General features: G+C 37.7%; 1 protein-coding gene across 1 annotated transcript; it reads right to left on the bottom strand.

Moving 5' to 3' along the window:
* Positions 1-16,886: 16,886 nt before the first annotated feature.
* On the bottom strand, positions 16,887-19,778 carry LOC114465890 (homeodomain-interacting protein kinase 2-like). Its single transcript, XM_028451212.1, has 7 exons — positions 19,414-19,778; positions 18,779-18,970; positions 18,146-18,327; positions 17,795-18,032; positions 17,617-17,706; positions 17,038-17,280; positions 16,887-16,913 (listed from the first exon to the last, which is right to left on the bottom strand). Exons 1-7 carry the CDS (start codon positions 19,708-19,710, stop codon positions 16,887-16,889), a joined length of 1,269 nt encoding a protein of 422 aa, XP_028307013.1. The 5' UTR covers positions 19,711-19,778.
* Between the last annotated feature and the right edge of the window lie 303 nt (positions 19,779-20,081).

The raw sequence follows: 20,081 nt of genomic DNA on the forward strand, positions 1-20,081 counted from the left end.
GCTGTATGGAGCACAAATCGTAAAGTTGTGCATGCTAAAATAAACAGCAACTTTTTGCAGCATTTAGCAACAAACCACATTTAAAAACGTTTGGGAATAATTTTTATGTTGCTTTTAAACAGATTTACAGAAATATTTGTGATTTTTTTTTTCTCTTGTACAAATATAATGTAAATGTTAAGTCTAAATGTTAACTCTAAATCTAAAACCTAAATGTTACATCTAAATGTTAGATAATAAATCTAAATGTTAGATATTGAATCTAAATGTTACATTTAAATATTAAAGTTATATCTAAATGTTAAATCTAAATGTCAAAGGTTAAATCTAAATCCAAACGTCAAAGGTTACATCTAAACCTAAATTTTAAATCTAAATGTCACCGGTTAAACTAAATATTTAGCTAATAATCAAATTCACTGTTTAGATTTAGATTTAATCAGAATCAGAATCAACTTCCTGTAATGTATGTTATACACACGAGGACTTTGACTTGGTGAACTGTGCTCTCTCTAACAATGTAAACATTAAATAATAACAATTAACTAGAAAAAATATAAACAGAAATATAAACAGTAGTTAAAGACTAATATGTGCAAAACTAAATAAAATAATATAACAAGATAATAATACCAAGATAATAAGAATAACTAATAATTAACATGTACATTTAGATGATTATTATTATTGTTATAAATCTGGTCAAAAGTAGCATAAAAAATTCATACATGTTTTTCAAACATGGTTTGTTGCTAAATATTGCTGTTTATTTTAGCATGCTCAACTTTACAATTGGAGCTCCATATTGCTGACCGTTTTTGAATCCCTAAACCAATCCATCATAGAGATTAAACAAGTTATAAACGTGCATTAGAAAAATAACCTGAACGATGTCTGCTTCAACAACTTTTTCTAAATTGTGTCTCCAGTGAGTTCCCAAATCCACAAAAACACTGCACTACTATAGCCCCATATCTTATTTTACAAATGTCCATCTTAGGTATCAAAAAGAAGTGTTTTCTAGATGAGATGACTATTTATGGATGCTTTGGTTCATCCACGTCACTGCGAGGTTTTCCTGGTGATGATGTCACGTCTAGTGAGTAGATGAGAGCTGGTAAACATCTCATACATACAGTATTTCCCTCAGGGACATGTTCAGCTGGCATTAAAGCTCGCCTTGAAGCACTCCAACTCCCGCTCCAAACAAAAGGTGTATTTTTCTCCCGAGTCAGGCATGCATCAACACACACCCACGCGCACACATAAACTTACATATTTGTCTTGTTATTTAGCTCTCCTGCTGTTGTTAATGGCACACAGTGGCTGACTCAGCAATTATAGCAGGAAGCACAGGCAGCAGCTCTGTAGACACCATGCCTCGGTTTAAACCACTCATTTTCTTTCCAAAATGGAAGCCCAAACGAGACACAAAGGAGCGCTGAGCCAGCAAACAAGCCATTACAGATCCTCCCTCTACTTTGTCCTGTTGTGGAAAAATGCTAAAAAGCACACAGAACCAAGTTCATGTCTATGACTGTGAAAGACCCTGAGGGAAAGAGTAGTTCAGTTAGGCAAACAATAGAAAACCAAAAGAAGCGGCTTCTCAGACGCCTCTGCGGACGCTGGATGAAACCGAACCATCTCATTATGTCTTTTTGTTTCTATTCTTAACTGTTGATCTACCACCAAGGTTTATACCCAAACAAGAACAGAATAGAAGTTGTTTCTGGACGATGTCTTTTTCAAAGACTGAGCTACAGTACGAAAAGAAAACACATGTTGTGTAAACATGTGTGTGTTTTTTTTTTCTTAAGGATGACTACTGCTACTGCGACGGTCTTTATTTGCTGACTGTCAGAGCTTCAAGGAAAGTGTTATTCCATAATGCTGAGAGTTTGGGTCATCTAGCACAGCTTTAGGAGCGCTTAGTTTGGTTAACAGCAGCCAATTCAATTCATGGCTGAGGTTTCCAATGCATGAACTAGAATCTTGTTTTAAATTAAACCCAAGGCATAGCTTATACATGTTTATATGAAATTGAGAGATGGAAGACTAACGTTTGTTTTCAATCACTATGTACAAAGTGCTACTGAGGGAAACAAATACACTGACAACACTAGCATAGCAGAAAATACTGCTTTACTCGCTGTAAAACAGAAATCCCTATGAGATGCTACATATCACATTTACCATGTTTAGGTGTCAAAACAATTCAACTATGTGTGAATGGAGGCTATCACCTGCATTCACATATATGGTAGTTAGCAATGTGGCCTATGTTTACGGTACCTGCTTGTCAATACCCAATCCTTTTATGGGCCTGATCCTTTTAGAACCTTTCAATGCGTGCGCCTAGACTACATCACTTCCTTTACTCGCAATCTTTGCTCCTAGGACATTATATCTGAGTGTAAACCGGCCAGTATCTATGTGGCTGTTTTGTTGCGTTTTCAATTGTTAATTTAAAAAAAAAAAAAAAACGACAAAAAGGAAAAACCATCGCAAGACAATATACACAAAAACGGATAAAAACACACGACAGCATTGACTATCAAAAACCAAACAGAAAATAAAATAAATACCAAAATAAATCAGATTTCCCTCAAAACATACATTTCTAATTATCTTTAAATAGGAAGTTTTCAACCTTTTAAATAGTACAAACCGGATGTAGACACATTTCGCGCATTCGTTGAAAGGATCGGAAAGGATCAGGTCCGCTAAGGATTGATGCAGCTTCAACAGAGGCTAATTAAGCTACGCTACGTTGCTGACAACTGTCACATAAAATATCATGTATGCTCTCAAAAAACATCTCAACTCGTTACAACAAATGTTTAAAGGTGTATTGTACAATCTTTGAACACGTGTACGTACACTGGTATTGTAGTTGTCCTGGTGTAAATAAGCTAATGAGAGCAGACCCTCCTAGAGTTACATTAGCTTCACTGAGATTTAGCTGACGATGACGTTTTTATCTGAAGTAAAATGCCATTTCATATCATGAGCACAGAAGGACAAACCCAGCAGTGTTTTTCTTACACCTTCTCTGCCTGTTTCATGTGGGACAGACCTGAAGTCCCACCGTGGGATGTTTTCGTACAGTCTTGATATGATGTCATTCACTCTGCTGTTGTTTTTTTAACTGTCATGCTTGAATGTGATATCGATTGAGAACTATTGGTTGCTATGCACATACACAGTCACACACACTCAATGTCAACGTGTGCCTTTTTTGAAAGCGAATATGAAAGCAGCCTGCTTCTGAACCTTAAAGGAGTGTTCATAACATCCTTAATATGTTCCTTTATAAGGTGGTGTGCAGCATTTCACTTGCACTTTTATAAAGTTAAATTCATAGAAAAATAACGGCCTTTGGGAGCATCTCAACGTTCAAACACACACTGCCCTCAGGCATGTGATTAATTCAGAATAGAAGTTTAGACTCTCAGCTCATGCTTACAGTAAAAGTGTTTTCAAAAACGCATAAAAACAGGCTCATGTTTCAAGATATGTCTGAGAGGAGTTGTAATTTATCCCAAAGTTCTCCCCAAAACTAAACAAATCACATTCTGGTTGGATACGTTTTAAATGGTAATCGGGAAAACCCTGAAAGTGCAACAACTTGCTTTTGGCTTCAAAAAGCTGACTCAGCGTGATCCAACCTACGTTCTTTAAACTAAGAAACACTTTTGCAAATCATCCTTACATTGAGCAGGTCAGGAAGAATTATATTATATCTAAATAGTTTAATTCCACTTTCTTCTACTGTCAATTTGGGAACTTATTGCCTGCTATCTGAGGCAGTTAAAATAGTGGTGGCACTTTAAAAAAAAGTTAAATGTTTAAATAATTGAAGCAGTAAATGTGATTTTTTTTTCCAGATATTCACCAATCACATAGAAAAACAGTAGCGTTAACACAATGCAGAAATATAATGTGTAGTTAAGGATCATATGTCATCAAAATAAGATAAACCAGAACAGTTTGCCCTTCCTAGTGGAGTACAATAATATATGGTAAGACCATTTACATGCTTAAATCAGCAGGCTCCTCATTTTTCAGTGCACTTTTAATAATGTCAATAAAGCCCAATATATATAAATTCAAGTGGAAAGTGCACATGCCAGTGAGAGCCAGAGGTCAGTGTCCATAACGTATCCTTCCACCTGAGTCATGTTAACTTGTATGTATTGTGAGTTAACAGAATAAATTAGAGTACTCATCTTTTAGATTTTAAACTCCTGCTTAATGTATATAAGAATAGTAATAATCTACATATTGTCTAGTTGTTGACTTCTGCTGACATCAGTAATGAGACTCGTCCCTCAGCATAGCTTTGATTTCAGACGTGAATGATCCCAACTTGGTTACTTTGGATAAAACGTGATCCAAAAAGCTATGAATGCTCCCGAGATACCAAATTGAGTACATGTTGCTGGATTGTGACTGTGTGTGTGTGTGTGTGTGTGTGTGTGTGTGTGTGTGTGTGTGTGTGTGTGTGTGTGTGTGTGTGCTCTCACACTCTGTTAAGCCGCTAACTCTGACAGGAAAGGTTGTCAAGGAAAAGTGTGACACTTGTTCGGACGAGCGCCATTTATTTATTTATTTATTCCTCTAACAACTACCTACACTGCTTCCTCTCTGACGCCAACACAACTTTCCCAAACTGGCGTTTGCCTACGAGACAAGGTTTTACTGTTCTACCTTAGATTCTGTTCTTTCTAAAGCGTGCTTGAACCATTCATTAATGACAGTGTACTGTAGAGTAAGTGTGAGAGAACAGCGTGTGGATCATCCAATGCTTCATTCTGTCTGACGTTTTCACAATAAAACAACACAAACTGCCACTGGCTCTCAACTCATCTTTCAACTGAGATAATCAACTGCATCTCTGGACATACTTCCTATTCACAAAATACCAACTGAGATTCTAGACTAAGGTGAAGGTGCAGAAAAGGCATGTTTATATTGGACATTGAAGTGTACAATTAGTGTAGGCTTACACTCAAGTAATATACAGTATACATATTCTCTAAAAATAGTATTTCAGCAGTAGCTCAAAGTCCTGAGTGGGTTTCATTCAGATTTCTGCTTTAATGAAGGCAGTCTACAATCCTGCTATTCTCATTTAAGTGAACCTGCATCAAATAGGTTTCTTGTGATGCTGCCATGACGTCATGTCGTCTTTGGCTTCTCTAAAGTTTCTTATGTTTAGTTTTATATTTTTGGCCAACGTAAAATTGTCATTTTTGTTATAAACCAAACTGTAAACTAAATGTCAAAGTTACTACACAAGTCATTTTTATTCAACTAAAGTATCAGGTTTGAAGCGGAGTGGTGGCCTAAGAGTTATGGAAGAGAACTAGGAACTGAAGGCTCGCTAGTTCGAACCCCACTGTGGGTCATAGCTGTGGCCCCTGAGCAAGGCCTTAACGGCTCCTGAGTGCTGTAGTCTCAAAAGGGCAGAAGGAAAGGAAAGAATAGAAATGAGCAGGATTTTACTTTTGTGTTATACGAATTAAAGAGTTGAAAAAACAAAAGAGAAATTAATTTGACTTGCATTTATTTTAATACAAAACATTTATTTGAGAACAATCAAATTAGTAAGACCATGTCAATCAAATACATTGTGTTATTCTAAACCAGGGGTCTGCAACCTGCGGCTCTGGAGCCTCATGTGGCTCTTTGACTTTTTTACAATGGCTCCCTATATAATAATGAATTGTTATTTGTTAGAGCATTGATGATTAATGATATTAACTTCAAATACAATTCTGATAAAACAATAGGTTAACTTAGAAATAAATTACATTGTGCAATAACCTTTTTACTTCACATCCTGCAGCATCTATAGAGACCATGAACTTTCCTGCACCAGTGGCTAACCTTAACTTTTAAATCCCTGGTAAGATAACTAAACTAACAAAAAGACTATGCTGGAAGAAAATAGAGATTTTATTTGTGTGATGAAAGATTTATTTAACTTGCCAACATGCCGGCTTAATATGCATGCTTGATATGTTGCAGCAAATTAACAATTGGCATGTGTTGACCAACATGATCATGCATTGTCAAATTTGTAGCCCTTTAAAAACACAAACTCATAAAATTATTCAATATTATTTTTAGCTGTATAGAATTGTATACACAATTGTCTTCACTGAGAAGGTACTTTTTTCGACTTTAATCCGGGCGAGATTAGGCAAAATGGCTCCTTTGTGAGTAAAGGTAGCAGACTCCTGATCTAATTTAATCTAACTTAATTTTAAAGAACTTAACTCATTTAGGTGTTGCTATTTGAAACATTTATTTATTTATTCGATTTAGGACAACGCATATTCATCAACATCTCAGCATAGAACAACAACAAATATGCCGGAGTTAGCACATCCGTTGTCCTAAGGCAGGTTAGTACAGTAGTCATTCAACAGCTCACGATACAAATAATACATAAATGGCTTCAGGATAGTCTCTGAGGTATGAGACCAAGTGGTATAACAGTGGTTTATGTGGCTGAATATCATGGCACGCATATACAGTACGTAGACCTTTGCCGATTCTGTGGTGAGAAAAGGTCTAATATGTTTAAAATTGGACAGATTGAATTTAATTATATGCTCAATTTTCTTAACATGCTGCTTGAAATTCAAGTTGGAATCAAAGACTACGCCAAGATATTGAAATTGTTTGAATTCACTGAATTATTTAAACTAATACAGTGCCCGTCGGAAGTATGCATTCATGTGGGAGCATAAGGGGTATAATTGTGGGCGCAAAATGTGGGTGCAATTTTCCTGGTTTAATTCTATGGGACATGTGCATGATAAATGTGTTTGTTGTTTTTTTATACTCATTTTTTTTGTTTGTTTGATGTATTTTTGTTTGTTTGATGTATTTTTTAGCATCCTTTAGCACATAGAATAATATAAGAACACTTACCCTTGCGCAGAACAAACAATAATCAAAGTAGAGCCGTGTTGTGGACCCACAAAAACCTTACATTCCTCTGTCTGAATAATCAGATAGTTTGTGATAAGGTCGTCTAACGTCCGTCAGCACAGCCACTGCTCAGTTTGGAATCACGGAAATAATATTAAATAACCATGAAATATTAACTTTAATGACTTTTAGCGGTACAAAAACGTTTTGAATATTGACCTTTTCTTTTTTAACCCAAACCTGCGACATGGTGACGTCATGAACACGGAACCAGACGTAGCGCACTGTTACCGAGGGAGCCGTAATTATAAAATTAATGTTTTGACCGTTTTGCTTCACCAAATTACTCCAAAATAACAGATGCACACACTCGGGGTATTTGGAACGTGGATGAATAGCAGTTGATTCACAGTTCATCTGTTTCGCCTTCAAAAAGGATACCGGAAGTCGTCTCAATTGTGATCAAAATGGATGCTGGAAGTCGTCTCTCAACAGATGGTGCGATAGCGCCCCCTCACACCCTGAGGTCAAAAGCTGAATAGGTTTCATTTCGGGGCCGTCCAGAAGTGAAATCAAATTAAAATAAACATTTTGAAATGACCAAATTACTCCAAAATAACAGGTACACACACTCGGGGTATTTGGAACCCGTACACCGCGTTTCAGGTCGAACTCGCAAAGCGTCGGGGAGATATTTGCTCCACACACACACCGACCTCCCTTGAATTATAGTATAGATTCAGTGAAGTTAGTCCAACTGTTTTATTTTGTCAGTGCAAGAAGACGGGGATCAGTGACTTGCCTTTTTACTGTGTTAAAAAACAATGCAAAATACCAGTGGCAGCCAAAACTGAGGATCCGTGGAACTCTTGAGGGAAAAAACCCTTTATTCATCACAGGAATGTCAGGTCAATGCGTTTCGACTCACAGTCTTCATCCATACAGCACCTGAGGAGCACCTCAAATGAACATGTTGAACACAAAACCCCACACAGTTCTCACCCATCCTTTCACTAATTTAGATTTTTTTTTTTTTTTGGGTGGGGATTTTAGTGGGAAAAAAGTAGAAAGCGTAAAACAAAAAACCCAACAACATTAAAACAGTCATGTATATTCTTCACTGATGTTCCTAAAGAACTCAATAAATCTGACATCTTTAAATAAATAAAAATTGATAATTTACTCAGCAAGAGTTGGGTGTAGAAATGTAATTAATAACTTTACTTCTTTTAAAACATACTTAAGTACAAGTAAAATTACTGATTTAGAAATATACTCAAAAAGGTACAAGTACCCATAAAAGCAACTCAATTACAGTAATGTACTTGTAATCCATTACTTCATCTCTGCCAAAGTGTTAAAAACTCAAATAATAAAAAATACCACACCAAGCATTCTACATTCTTACACTGTAGTTATTGCATAAATAACCAGTGAATTACATTCAGATTTTCTCAGCGTTAAATGCAATCATGGCTCTGGCATAGAAACAGCTTGTTCTTGCTATTACTGAGCTGAAACGTGTGGCTGCAGGCAGCAGTTAGGATGGGTTTCTGAGAATACTGTATAGATCTTTCAAGGACAGGAGAGGGCGGATGATGATCTGTTCAGCTGTGGTGTCGACCCTCTGGAATGCTTTCTTTCACCCAGAGGACAGTGAGTCATCACCTTCTATTGATTCAGAGAAGGAAAACGCTGCCAAAGGAGTGCGTAACGACAAATCCAAAGTGGCAGTCCGATGCAAGCTTTTTATGGGACATGACAATGAGTTTACTGTAGACCGGCTCTCCATCCAGTGAAGCATTGATTTCTAAAATTTAGGAGCGTCCCCCTGTGCACAAGGTACATAAATACATTCATACAGAGATGCCTCATCTTTTCTAAAAACAGAACTAAAGTGAAGAATTCAGCACTATATGAGAGAAAGCCAACCAGGGAAGCCTGGACATTGGTGAAGCTGAAGCCTCCATCACGTTCCTGCACCTGCTTCTTCAAACTGCAGCTTATTAAAGCAGCTGCAGCTGTGTTTACATCACAGCCTTTGGTTAGAGTCCCTCTTCCTCCTCATTACTTGAGCTATGTGGTCCTTTTAATGGAGTCTTTTCAAAAAGAACAGGTCAGAGTCCAAACACCACATGACGCACTAATGCCAAAGAAGAGTTGCTCCTTCCCCACGTACAGCTGTCTGCAGGATTTTACCCTTATCACATTTTGCATTTATAGGCCTTACTGTGCTTATTAAACGCATCCATTGTAATGAGTTGTGGGGTAATACTGACACATAAACAATTCACATCAATTAAACTTTATTTATATAGCGCAAATTACAACAATACTCATCTCAAAGTGTTATCAAAATATACAATTCTTGAGAAAAAACCAAACAAATCCACATGAACATGCAACAGCTACAGTGGGGAGGAACAACTTTTTTACCTTTTAACAGGAAAAACTCTCCAGCAGAACCAGGAGAGGTGGCAGCCATCTGCTTTGACTGGTTGGGGTTAGTGGACAGAAAGAGCAAAACAGGATGGAGATATAAAACATGAGAGTGTCCCAGACTAGTTGAGCCTTGAACCATAGATCAGGAACTGTCATCATCAGCTTCAAGACACCCCGAAACAGAAAAGAGAGAAAAGGGCGAGGAGAAGGCACAGACTGCAGAAAAACATGATACAGTATAAGCAGGTCTGCCTGCACGGAAACACCCGGTGCTAAACTATCTGTGAGTGGAATGAGAATGAGTATGGGGTGGACATCTGTGTACATGATGTGTAAGCAGTATGAGCAGTGTGGTGGGTATACGAGGGTCAGAAGGGGGATTAGCTACAACCTGCTTTTTAACATTCAGCTCCTCATTTATAGTACCAGTTACTAGTTTCAGTACAGGAGGCTACTACTCCACTTAAGGCAAAACATAAAACTTACTTATTTGACAAAGAGCAAAATTATTTCTCTCTTGGTGGGGTGAGGAAAAGGGAGTTTTTACAAGCTAAGTTTTTACTCTCCATACTTGCTGTGTTCATGCAGAAATGGGTTTTTTTTTCTAATTGAATGAAATTCCTTGTGGAAGAAAGATGACAAGCTAAATAAATCAAGCTTTCTGTCCTGTTATGCTTATAGGAGCTACTGAACAGCACATAAAAGAACCACCCTAAACCAGCCTCAAGCAGCACACCAACACACGTTTTACAAAATTAGAGCTATTTATTTGCCACAAATAAGATCAGGATCATTACAAACAAAGTTGCGCAGAACACAAATGAAAAGAACATACGTTTTAGCCAACTGAGCTCAACTAAAAGACCTATAATGAAACAAACCACTCTAGCATCTGACTCGTTGTCAAACTGTCAGAAGGACAGAAGAACGCGCTGGGTGCTGATTGGAGCAGGGTTAGGATGACCCGCCCTCTGAACCCTCTCTGGTGTCAGCCAATGCCATTTTCAATCCTTATCTAGCCAGCCTCCACTGAATAGAGTAGAGATTCTTTATTCAAATTAATGAAAGCTCAATAAAAAAATAACAGAAGGCAACACAGAAAAACCTGAAAAATAGTGCAATGAAGAGAAAATGAAATTAACAAAACAATAAAATAAGCTATACATAAATACAAATATAGATTAAAAAAATATCTAGAAAGCATAAAGGATACAGATACATACAGTACATATTAACAGGCGACAATAATAATAATAATAACAATAAATGATACAGATGAGATATATACATATTAACTGGCGGGGGCAAGGAGAAACATACATATTTACAATGCCTCAGACTGTTTTATTGTACAGTCGTACAGCAACAGTCATAGAGAAGCTAAGCCAATCCAGCGAAGACTCGTTTTCTTTCCAGACCACACGTCCAGTCTGGGCTTGGCTGTTAATAGAGACACACCCACAGCACACAACACAGAAACATCGGCAGAACACAAAGCAAAATACATACGACAGCAGTCGTAACAGTCAGATGTGCCTCGACCAGGTGGAATCTCATGAAGAGAACTATCACAATGGAGTGAACTCCTTCCAGATATTCTGCCTACTCCGAGGACTGTTGATGCTAGGAATGTAACGCAATATAAAAACATGGCAAAATAAAATTCAAAGGTTCATGAAATAAAATCCAGTAAACACTGCAAAGGGGTGCAATGACATTTGTCCCTCTTTCTTGCCGTAGTAGCTTATACACTGCACTGTTTACAAAATGGATACTTCGTCGACTCAGACGGTTGTGTGTATTGATGAAACAGCGAGCAAACACCGTGGTCAGCGCACGCTTGTCTGTAAACGAACCAAAATGTACGTGGAGCGGCTGTTTTTTGACACATTTAAGCACTAAAGCGTCTTCTAAGCAGAAGTTGAGACAAAGCATGGAATGAAAGCAGTAAAATGTTCACTCTCAGGTGTGTTTCTGTCACAGCAACGCACAGCTTCCTGTGTCAACACACGGATCCCTACCCAGCAGCACATTTCACAGAGATCCTCTGCATTTCATTGTAACTGTACTCGGTCCACTAAAGTAAAAGACGCCATGGAGAAGGCTGAGAGAGCAGCGATAACTCCACACATGCTACTTAAAGCTACTTATGGACTTTATATTTTGTTCAGCGCTTTGAGATGACTTTGTTGTATTTTGTGCTATATAAATAAAGTTGAATTGAAGAAGTTTAATTAACAGTTAAAGCCAAACACGAAGAATATATGAATCACACACAGGCCTAAACATTGCTGCAGTAATGAAAGTGGAGCTAATGAATGGAAAGCTCAAAGTATAAAGACAAAAACTTTTATGTTCAAGTGTAATGTAAAATAACCAGACACAAAACTAGATCTCGGGGTCTTTTATTCCCTGATTGCTCAAAGGAAGAGGAGCAGTGTTAAATAAATTTGGAATTTTCCTTTTTTTTTTTGCTTATTATCACAAATGCATGAAATACACTTAACCCATAAACTTCAGTACGTCAACGTTCTAATGTGTCAGTCATGTGCATAAACAACTGTAGTGGTTGTCCCGAATGAAATAAAACAAACGAAAATACAGATATTATAATAAATCAGTATATAACCTTTATATACGTACAGTAGTAGTTTTATCGACCTAGCTGAGCTAGCTCCACATATATGTGTCACTGCAGGGCATGAACACCATTTTCTCTGTAGACTAAAATATTTCAGTATAATCGTGAACAGAAAACAATCATAACATATTCAAAGAACACAAACTTAAAGGTTTTAGCCGTCTTTCATTAACAGTTTGCTAGGCCAAATGCTCGGTCGGCACGTGTGACATGCATCGATAAACACCGACATAATTACAACACCATCGGTCACAAGCGGCACAATTTACACTCATACAAAGTAAAACAGGGAAATGCAGATAACTCGTTTTGTACATAAAGTAGTTTTAGATTGAGAATCTACCATTCTTTCTCAGCAAAGAACCCACAGCAGATGCTCCAGGAAGCTCTTCTTCTTCTGCTTCCTGTGGATTCCTGCATTGCTTCACCACACGGGGCACAGCGCCCCCCGTGGCACCATCGTAAAATGTCAGTTTTCCAACCAAGCTACATACAAAATGAGAAATATATATATATATATATATATATTAAGTCAGATTGGGTAAATTTGTCTTTATTATTCTTTATTTGTAAAGCAAAACACTCCTACACACTGTCTCCAACTTTTGCAGTCAAAATGTTTCTCATCAACAAAATTTGTTACACATTTGTTACTCTTCATTGGGAATTTTTTTTTTTTTTCATTTTTTTTACATCGTATCATGAGTATTTCATATTGTGAGCCCTATATCATACTGTATTTTATATGTTATTGTGGGTTGACTATTTCACACCCTTAGTTGATGCTGAATTAAAAATGTCAAAATTTGGCTCAACATTTTGTCATGTACTGTAACTACTTTGGACTAAACCGTATAAGTGTTTGTACTGGTACATGTCACTTTATAGCAAAAGAAGACAAGTTGTACTTTACATAAAATAAGCTGATCTCTGCCCCTTTTCTTTCCCAGAACATCACCTCAAACAGCAGTTTCTCCACCGAATATAGAAACTGTCATTTGTTTTCATAACCTTGACTTCAACTCATCAAGTGAACAGTCAGCGTTGGTAGCCCCCTAGGGTAGAAACGCCCTGTGGAAGTGTAGGGAGCGCACACACACACACACACACACACACACACACACACACACACACACACTCCTGGCCGACCTTGTGGTCTCGTGTCAGAAATACTTGCTGCCATTTCTATTCTCTATAACAGGGCTGTGATACTTTCAGTTAGAGCTTAAACAGAGCGTACCAGAAAATTCTGAGCAATTTACGTGATTAAAAAAAAAATAGTGGGAATTCCACATTTTGTGCTCCACTTTATCGATGAGATATTACCGTATTTTTCGGACTATAGGCGCACTTAAAATCCTTTCATTTTCTCAAAAATCGACAGTGCGCCTTATAATCAGGTGCGCCCTATGTATGAAATGAATATGTCAAAATGTTTTAGTACAACTTCAGTAAACTATGAAGCTGCACCTCTTGATGGATTTTTGGTGCTTCAGGGCTACCGTAGTCAGGTGCCTCGTGGAGTGATGTGTACCTGTACTGTGCTTCAACATACTGAACTGTGAAAAAGTGAGTGTAATGTTCTGTATTTTATGTGTTAAACCTGAACAATGTTGAGAGTTATTGATAATGAGTTGAATAAAGTTTGACTTATCTGACTATTTTGTTTTTGCTTATTAATAATAATAATAATAACAACAAACCGGTGCGCCTTATAGTCCGGTGCGCCTTATGTATGAAAATAGACCCAGTCAGACCCATTCATTGATAGTGTGCCTTATAATCCGGTGCGCCTTATAGTCCGAAAAATCACTTCAGTGGTTCAGTTTTACATGATTAGTATTTTCCCTGCAGAAGGAATGAAGGAAAATGAAAGCATACAAACTCCACTCAGCATGGGATGAAGTCTTCATACACCTCATCTCATCTGCTCGTTAAATCAAATGTCTACTTTTATACCATACGGGGTCCTAAAATACTCTAAGCCAGCCTAGTTTTGTGCCACCCTCAAGTAAACACATGAAGTGACTCCAAAAAACATACAGAATTACAGAAATATACGCTAGGCAACAAAAATACACCAAATGACAAAACGAAACAAAAAACGCCTACAAAAAATACAACCAAGAAATGACAACGAAAAAAAATTACAAAAAAAAAAAAAACAAATGAAAAATGGCAGAAGAATGTTCAAAATGACAACAAAATACACAAAATGACAACAAAATACACACAATGCTACAAAAATACAGACAACATGAAAAAACACGTTGTTCTTTCCTGTATTAATGCTCACGTTGGCCTGACATGTTACAGGTTGCTGACATTAATGCTGATAATGTATCCCCTCGGGCCAGACGAACACATTTTCCTGTCCCCTGCTGTGATAAAAGTTGCCATCTCTGCTTTACTGCCAACTTTGAAAGTCCAGTTTTTAGTCTGTTCTTGACATCGTCTTCCATTTGTTGTTGGTAAACTTTTAACCGTCCAATGAACAGGAGTATATTTAGGGAAACATTGGTGCGATTGGAGCTCACTTAGCACTAGTTTGACTGAATCAACACCTTCATAAGCCTATTACCTTGGGTTAGTTGTTATCCTTGTTTTTCTCATTGCAAATGACTGAAGTACCCATTTTACCAGAATATCATTGGTTCAGGAGTCGCTGAGGAAGACACTGGCCTCATAGCATCTTAGCATTTGTGCACAAATGTGAGGATTGCTCATTAAGTTTGTAGCGTTTGCCATTCCTGCAGCAGTCTATCGTCATGACAGTCACCAAAGTGGTTAACTAGCACTCACTTTTAGCTAGCATACACGGGAGAAAAAGTAACACACGTTTCTCTTTGTTCTGGGAACTTGGCACTGACCCATTTACCTTGAGCATGCTCAGTGTAACACAGCCGGTAAGTTAATAAGTGACGTCTTCATACTCCTTACGGCTTTGTAATAATAACATATATAACAAAGTTAAACTAAACTTGTGGGAAGTCATTTTTTCTCCCATTAGGATGATAAAATGTTGGCAGTGATCTGAAAGCTAGATGGATTTATCTGATCAAATTATAAATTACATTAGGAGGAGAGAGTGTATTGAAGATAAGAGAGGGACAACCTAGGTAGTGTGTGCTTTGAGGGTTAAAGATGCTATAAAAGTGTGACCTGAGAGAAAAATCACTGTAAGATGGTGAGAGGGCTGAAAAAGAAAGGTTTGCTTGACAGGAAGCACTTTAAAATCCAAAGTTTTACCATTGGTGCATTTCTTAAGCACATTTCATCATCACAACAAGCAAGACTTTAAAAAGACATTGCACATAAAAAGTAAGTTCATTCTTATGGTGATTAGATCAAAGACGTTATGCAGAGTCATCACCCGAGTGTGTAAAAGGTGAGCTGGGTTAAAAATGAAGAATGTAGTTACACATCTGGGGAAACAAAAACACTTTGAAAAGTTGCTTTTGTAAAATGAATGGGAGATAAGATTTAGCATTCCGCCTGAAGTTGTCTGCAATCTCTGTTTGATGAATATCCAGTGCCAAATAATCCAACATCACCCCCAGACTAAAGTCCCCACAGACACAAACTGTCAGCAGCTGCTCTGTAATTACAAGCTGTGGATTTAAGCTCAAACAGATACATTTTTGGCTTGAATTATCACTTCATTATCTACCCAATGTATGTTGCTTTTCACCTTCATGATGATTAGATTGTGCAATTCACCTTCAGATTCTGCCAGAGACCTTAGTCTGGGAATAAACAGATGGTTATTGGGATTTTATGTTTTTAGTTTGGTTATTCTGCTGAATTCAATAATGCGAAAATAAATCCTGAGATTAGCTTGTTAGCTTCTCCTAGAAGAAAAATGCCAAAACATATTGTGTAGCTGTTTAGTAATAAATATGCCTGTGTGGCATTTTGCAGCAAATTTAACCTATAATGGTCTTTTTGGTAAGATTTTATTGAGTTGAAAAAAATCAAGATTTATATTGTGTCTCGTTATTTCGAGAAAAAAATATTGAGATACGAGTTCTGGTCCATATCGCCCAGCCCTAATGCCCATACATTTGGACCTACTGTATGGTTATTAATGGGAATAGTGTGTGAATGATCATGGTACCATGATCAGGATCATTGATACAGATAACTGACAAATATCTGACAAAGAGGATATTTAGGTCTTGGTGTAGGTTTTACTCTTGTTTATCATTTATTCTGATCAGGCATATTTCCACCCAACATTGATGGAGTGCGACCAGTACAACAGGAAGTCAGGGCAACCGTGGCTCCGCCCCTTCTGCAGGTGTCACTGGTCACAATTTTATGACTGAATTGTTTTGTGTTAGCGTGTGTTTCAGTATTAGTTCTTAACAAAAATTTAACGAGAATTTACAAACCTGCAAATCCAACTGCAGCGGTGGTGGAAGGCTGTTTTTGATTTAATCTAACAATAAGCAGTTAGATCAAATCTGAGTCAATCAGAACACCAAGGTTCTAGCGTTTTCCACCTGTTCTTTGATCACCTCCAGTTTAAGTCACTTATTATATAAAATTAAGATTCTCTTAAACTACAACACAAACATGGAACAAGAACAAAAGAATAAATATTTACATGTTTATTTGTTTAATATAAAAAATATATAAAATATATCTGTGAAAGTCCAAATGATCTAAAACCAACTATTGAACATATATGTTTTTACATGTATAAGGATTCACTTCTTAACAAAAAAAGTCTTGATTCTTCGGAAAAGCCTTCGAATCCTCTTCATCAAAGAACGTTTTTTTGCTCCACTTGAAGACTGATCCAGAATTTGATCAATTGTATGAGGAGTGGGAACAGAAACCAGGTTCACATCAGTTACAGGAGGGAGATCATGTGAAGCTTCTGCAACCAAGGCATCACAACTGATTGACGAGAGGGAAAGTTCTTCTTCTGGCAGAGTCACATTGAACATATCCCAGGATGTAGCGGCCAAATTCAGTCTGTCACCATCGTTTGATTCTGTCACACAGGCTTGATCCAGAACAGACTCTTCACCAGATGCAGGGCATGTTGTGTTATCAGCCTGTGAGGAGGGTTGATAGTGTCTGCTGGTCTCCTGCTGGTTGAGGTGGGATGTGGTGAAGAAGTGGTGAACCTGAGCCTGACAGGGAGAGATCCTTTCATCTCCATCCAAGCACAGGAGCTGCTTCAGCAGGTCCACAAAGGCTTTTCTGTCCTCAGCCTCACCACTTTCTTCTCCTGGATGAACCTGCATTTTAATACAAGACACTGGTTATTACACAAGCTCACACATCAGGCATATCAGTGAGTAGTTTATGGTCAGGATATCTCACAAGCTTCATGGCAGTCAAGACTTAATAACAGGACAGTGAATAGATTTGGACACTGCATGAATTTACATCAGATTTTGTTTAAAGGAAATTTCTCATTCATCATGAATAGCATTTTCCAAATAAATGATCTAGAATATTTAAACAGTAATCTATGTCATCCATGTTTTAAGAGTTATTAAACTTAAAAACTTGCTTTTTTTAAATTGACAAAAAACAAATGTTTAAATAGAAAATGTTAATTCAAAACTTACATTAACCAGATCATCCAAAGAAGAGAACTCAACGAAACGTTGTTGCTCCTCAGGTACGATGTTGTTCGCAGCTTCATATTCCTCTGGTGTCTGAGAAAACAAGATGAGTGTCATGAAGTTCATTGTAAAGTTAAACTTTGGTGAACTCAGGTTTGCCGAAAAAAAACTTCAGTTTTACCATCAATCGCCATTTTGGGCTTCCCTCATCCTCACAAAAGAAGCTCCTGGTGTGAACCCCGGCCTGGAGCTGGTCGTCCTTTGGTAGACCAAGAAGCTCTGAAACACGCTTCATCATCTGATAATCGCAGGACACAGACAAGAGGTTTTCTCCAATGTAGAGGAATGTGAGCAAACAACCCAGGCCCCACACATCAATGGCCTCGCTGAAGGGAAGGCCAATGGAGACTTCAGGAGCCCTGAGGAGCAAGGACACGAGTTAAGAGTGAGAATCTGTGACCAACAAATCAATACAATACAATACAGGTTTGTCATAACCACAGCTAAGCCATGTGAGGAGAAATCCTCCTACCTGTATCCTAGAGGCTGAATGTCAAGGCCAGGCTCCATGCTGGAAGTTGTAATAGCCAGACCAAAGTCGATTAGTTTGACTTTCAATGGCTGGATCTTCCCACTGACCACCATGACATTGTCAGGTTTTATGTCAGTGTGAATGATTCCAAGGTCTTTCAGGGAATCTAAAGCCACCAGTAGCTGCAGAAACAAGATCAGAAGACACAGGATTAGAATAAACATTGTCTGTTTGCTGTATGAGCTAGGCTTTACACTAATCTGATCGGCCTTTCACCAACCAATAAGGTTTGAAAATACATCATTTCCGCTACTTGACTTCCGTCATAGTCTAAGTAGAAGTAGAAGTAACCCTAACCCTAACCTAACCCTTTTGCTGCTGGTCAGATGAAATACCGATCAAGACCAGACGTTAAGTTACAATTCAAAAATGAATGAGAAGAAGGGGGTGTATCTGCCTTTAAAGGGGGTGTACCCGCTGACAAACCAAAACGCCCCTTTTTGCTGCTGGTCGGATGATATTGCATTAATTTGTGGTTAAAAGGTCACACACACACACACACACACACACACACGCACGCACGCACACACACACACACACACGCACTCTGACAACAAATGTTATAAACCATACCTGCTCAGCAATAGAACGGATTTCAGTCAGACTCAGGGACTCCCACTCTCGGTTTTCCATTACAGTGTAAAGGTCGACGTCCAGAATCTCAAATACCAGGCAGTTGTAGTTCATGTACACAAAATGCTCATAAAATTTGAGCAAATTTGTGCAGTCAGCATCAAGGACACTGATTAACTTCAGCATAGAAATCTGTAAAAAAAAAAAATAGAAAAAAGAAGAAGAATGCACAGTTTGATTTAAAATACATCATCTGGTTCCAACAGGTCTTACATAATCTTATAATGTTATTTTGCAAATATCAAAAAAGTGCAAATGGTAACAAAGTTTGTTTTCAATGTTGTATTAGATATGAATAAATATATACAGTAATAGGTACAAAAGCTATAAAAACAAGTGTAAATCAGCTTTACATTTACATGTATATTGATATGATATGTACATGGAATATTAGGTTATGAATAAATAAAAATAGATATGTTTATTCCCAAAATTGCATTGAAGAGAACAGAAGTCCTGAAATGTACATTGCTATGTTGAAGTAATTACACATTAATAACAAAAAATATTCTTCATAGAGTTTAGAAGTAGCAAAACCTGAGCCCTCAAATATGATAGAAGGTACAAACAAGTACCTCATGCTCAAGATCTTCTTCAAAGCCCTCCTTGATTATTTTTACAGCCACCGTCTCATTGTCGCTGAGGTTCTGGCACTTGACCACCTTCCCAAAGTTGCCTTCACCAACACACTCCAGGATGGAGTAATCCACAGTGCTGCTGTGGAGAACCTGAAGTTCTGCTGCTGCAGTAGAAAGAAAGAACAGAGGGTGAGTATAGACTAGTTCAGTCTGTGTATGTGTCTGTAGTGGACAACATATTTTCTCCATAATTGTATTGTGGTTTCCACAGTCAGTGATGGTTTGAGGTGCCATGTCATGTGCTGGTGTTGGTCTACTGTGTTTCCTTAGGTCCAAGATCAACGCAGCCGTCTACCAGGAAGTTTAGAACACTTTATGCTTCCTGCTGCTGACCAACTTTATGAAGATGCAGATTTCATTTTCCAACAGGACTTGGTACCTGGAAGGGACTCAATGCAACTCATACAACAGTTAGTCATTTGATTGGAAAAGAGACGTCACACATTCCATGAGTGCTGATCAGGGTTGGGGTCAATTCAAATTGTAATCGTGTAATTGATAATTAAGTACAATTTTGGTGTAATTCTAATTGTAATCGCATTTGAAAAATTATGTTGCTGTTGTAAGAGTAATTAAACTGTAATTGAATTCAGAAAATTTAATTT

Source organism: Gouania willdenowi, chromosome 6 (genome assembly GCF_900634775.1).
Source record: "Gouania willdenowi chromosome 6, fGouWil2.1, whole genome shotgun sequence".
Classification (NCBI taxonomy): domain Eukaryota; kingdom Metazoa; phylum Chordata; class Actinopteri; order Blenniiformes; family Gobiesocidae; genus Gouania; species Gouania willdenowi.

Excerpts from the sequence above, each read along its gene's own strand:
- LOC114465890 (XM_028451212.1), bottom strand. The coding sequence starts at position 19,710 with ATGGCACCTCAAACCATCACTGACTGTGGAAACCACAATACAATTATG. Across the intron at positions 18,033-18,145 it reads ATTCAGCCTCTAGGATACAG|GGCTCCTGAAGTCTCCATTG; the intron begins GTAGGAGGATTT and ends CTTGCTCCTCAG. Across the intron at positions 17,707-17,794 it reads GCCCAAAATGGCGATTGATG|ACACCAGAGGAATATGAAGC; the intron begins GTAAAACTGAAG and ends TTGTTTTCTCAG.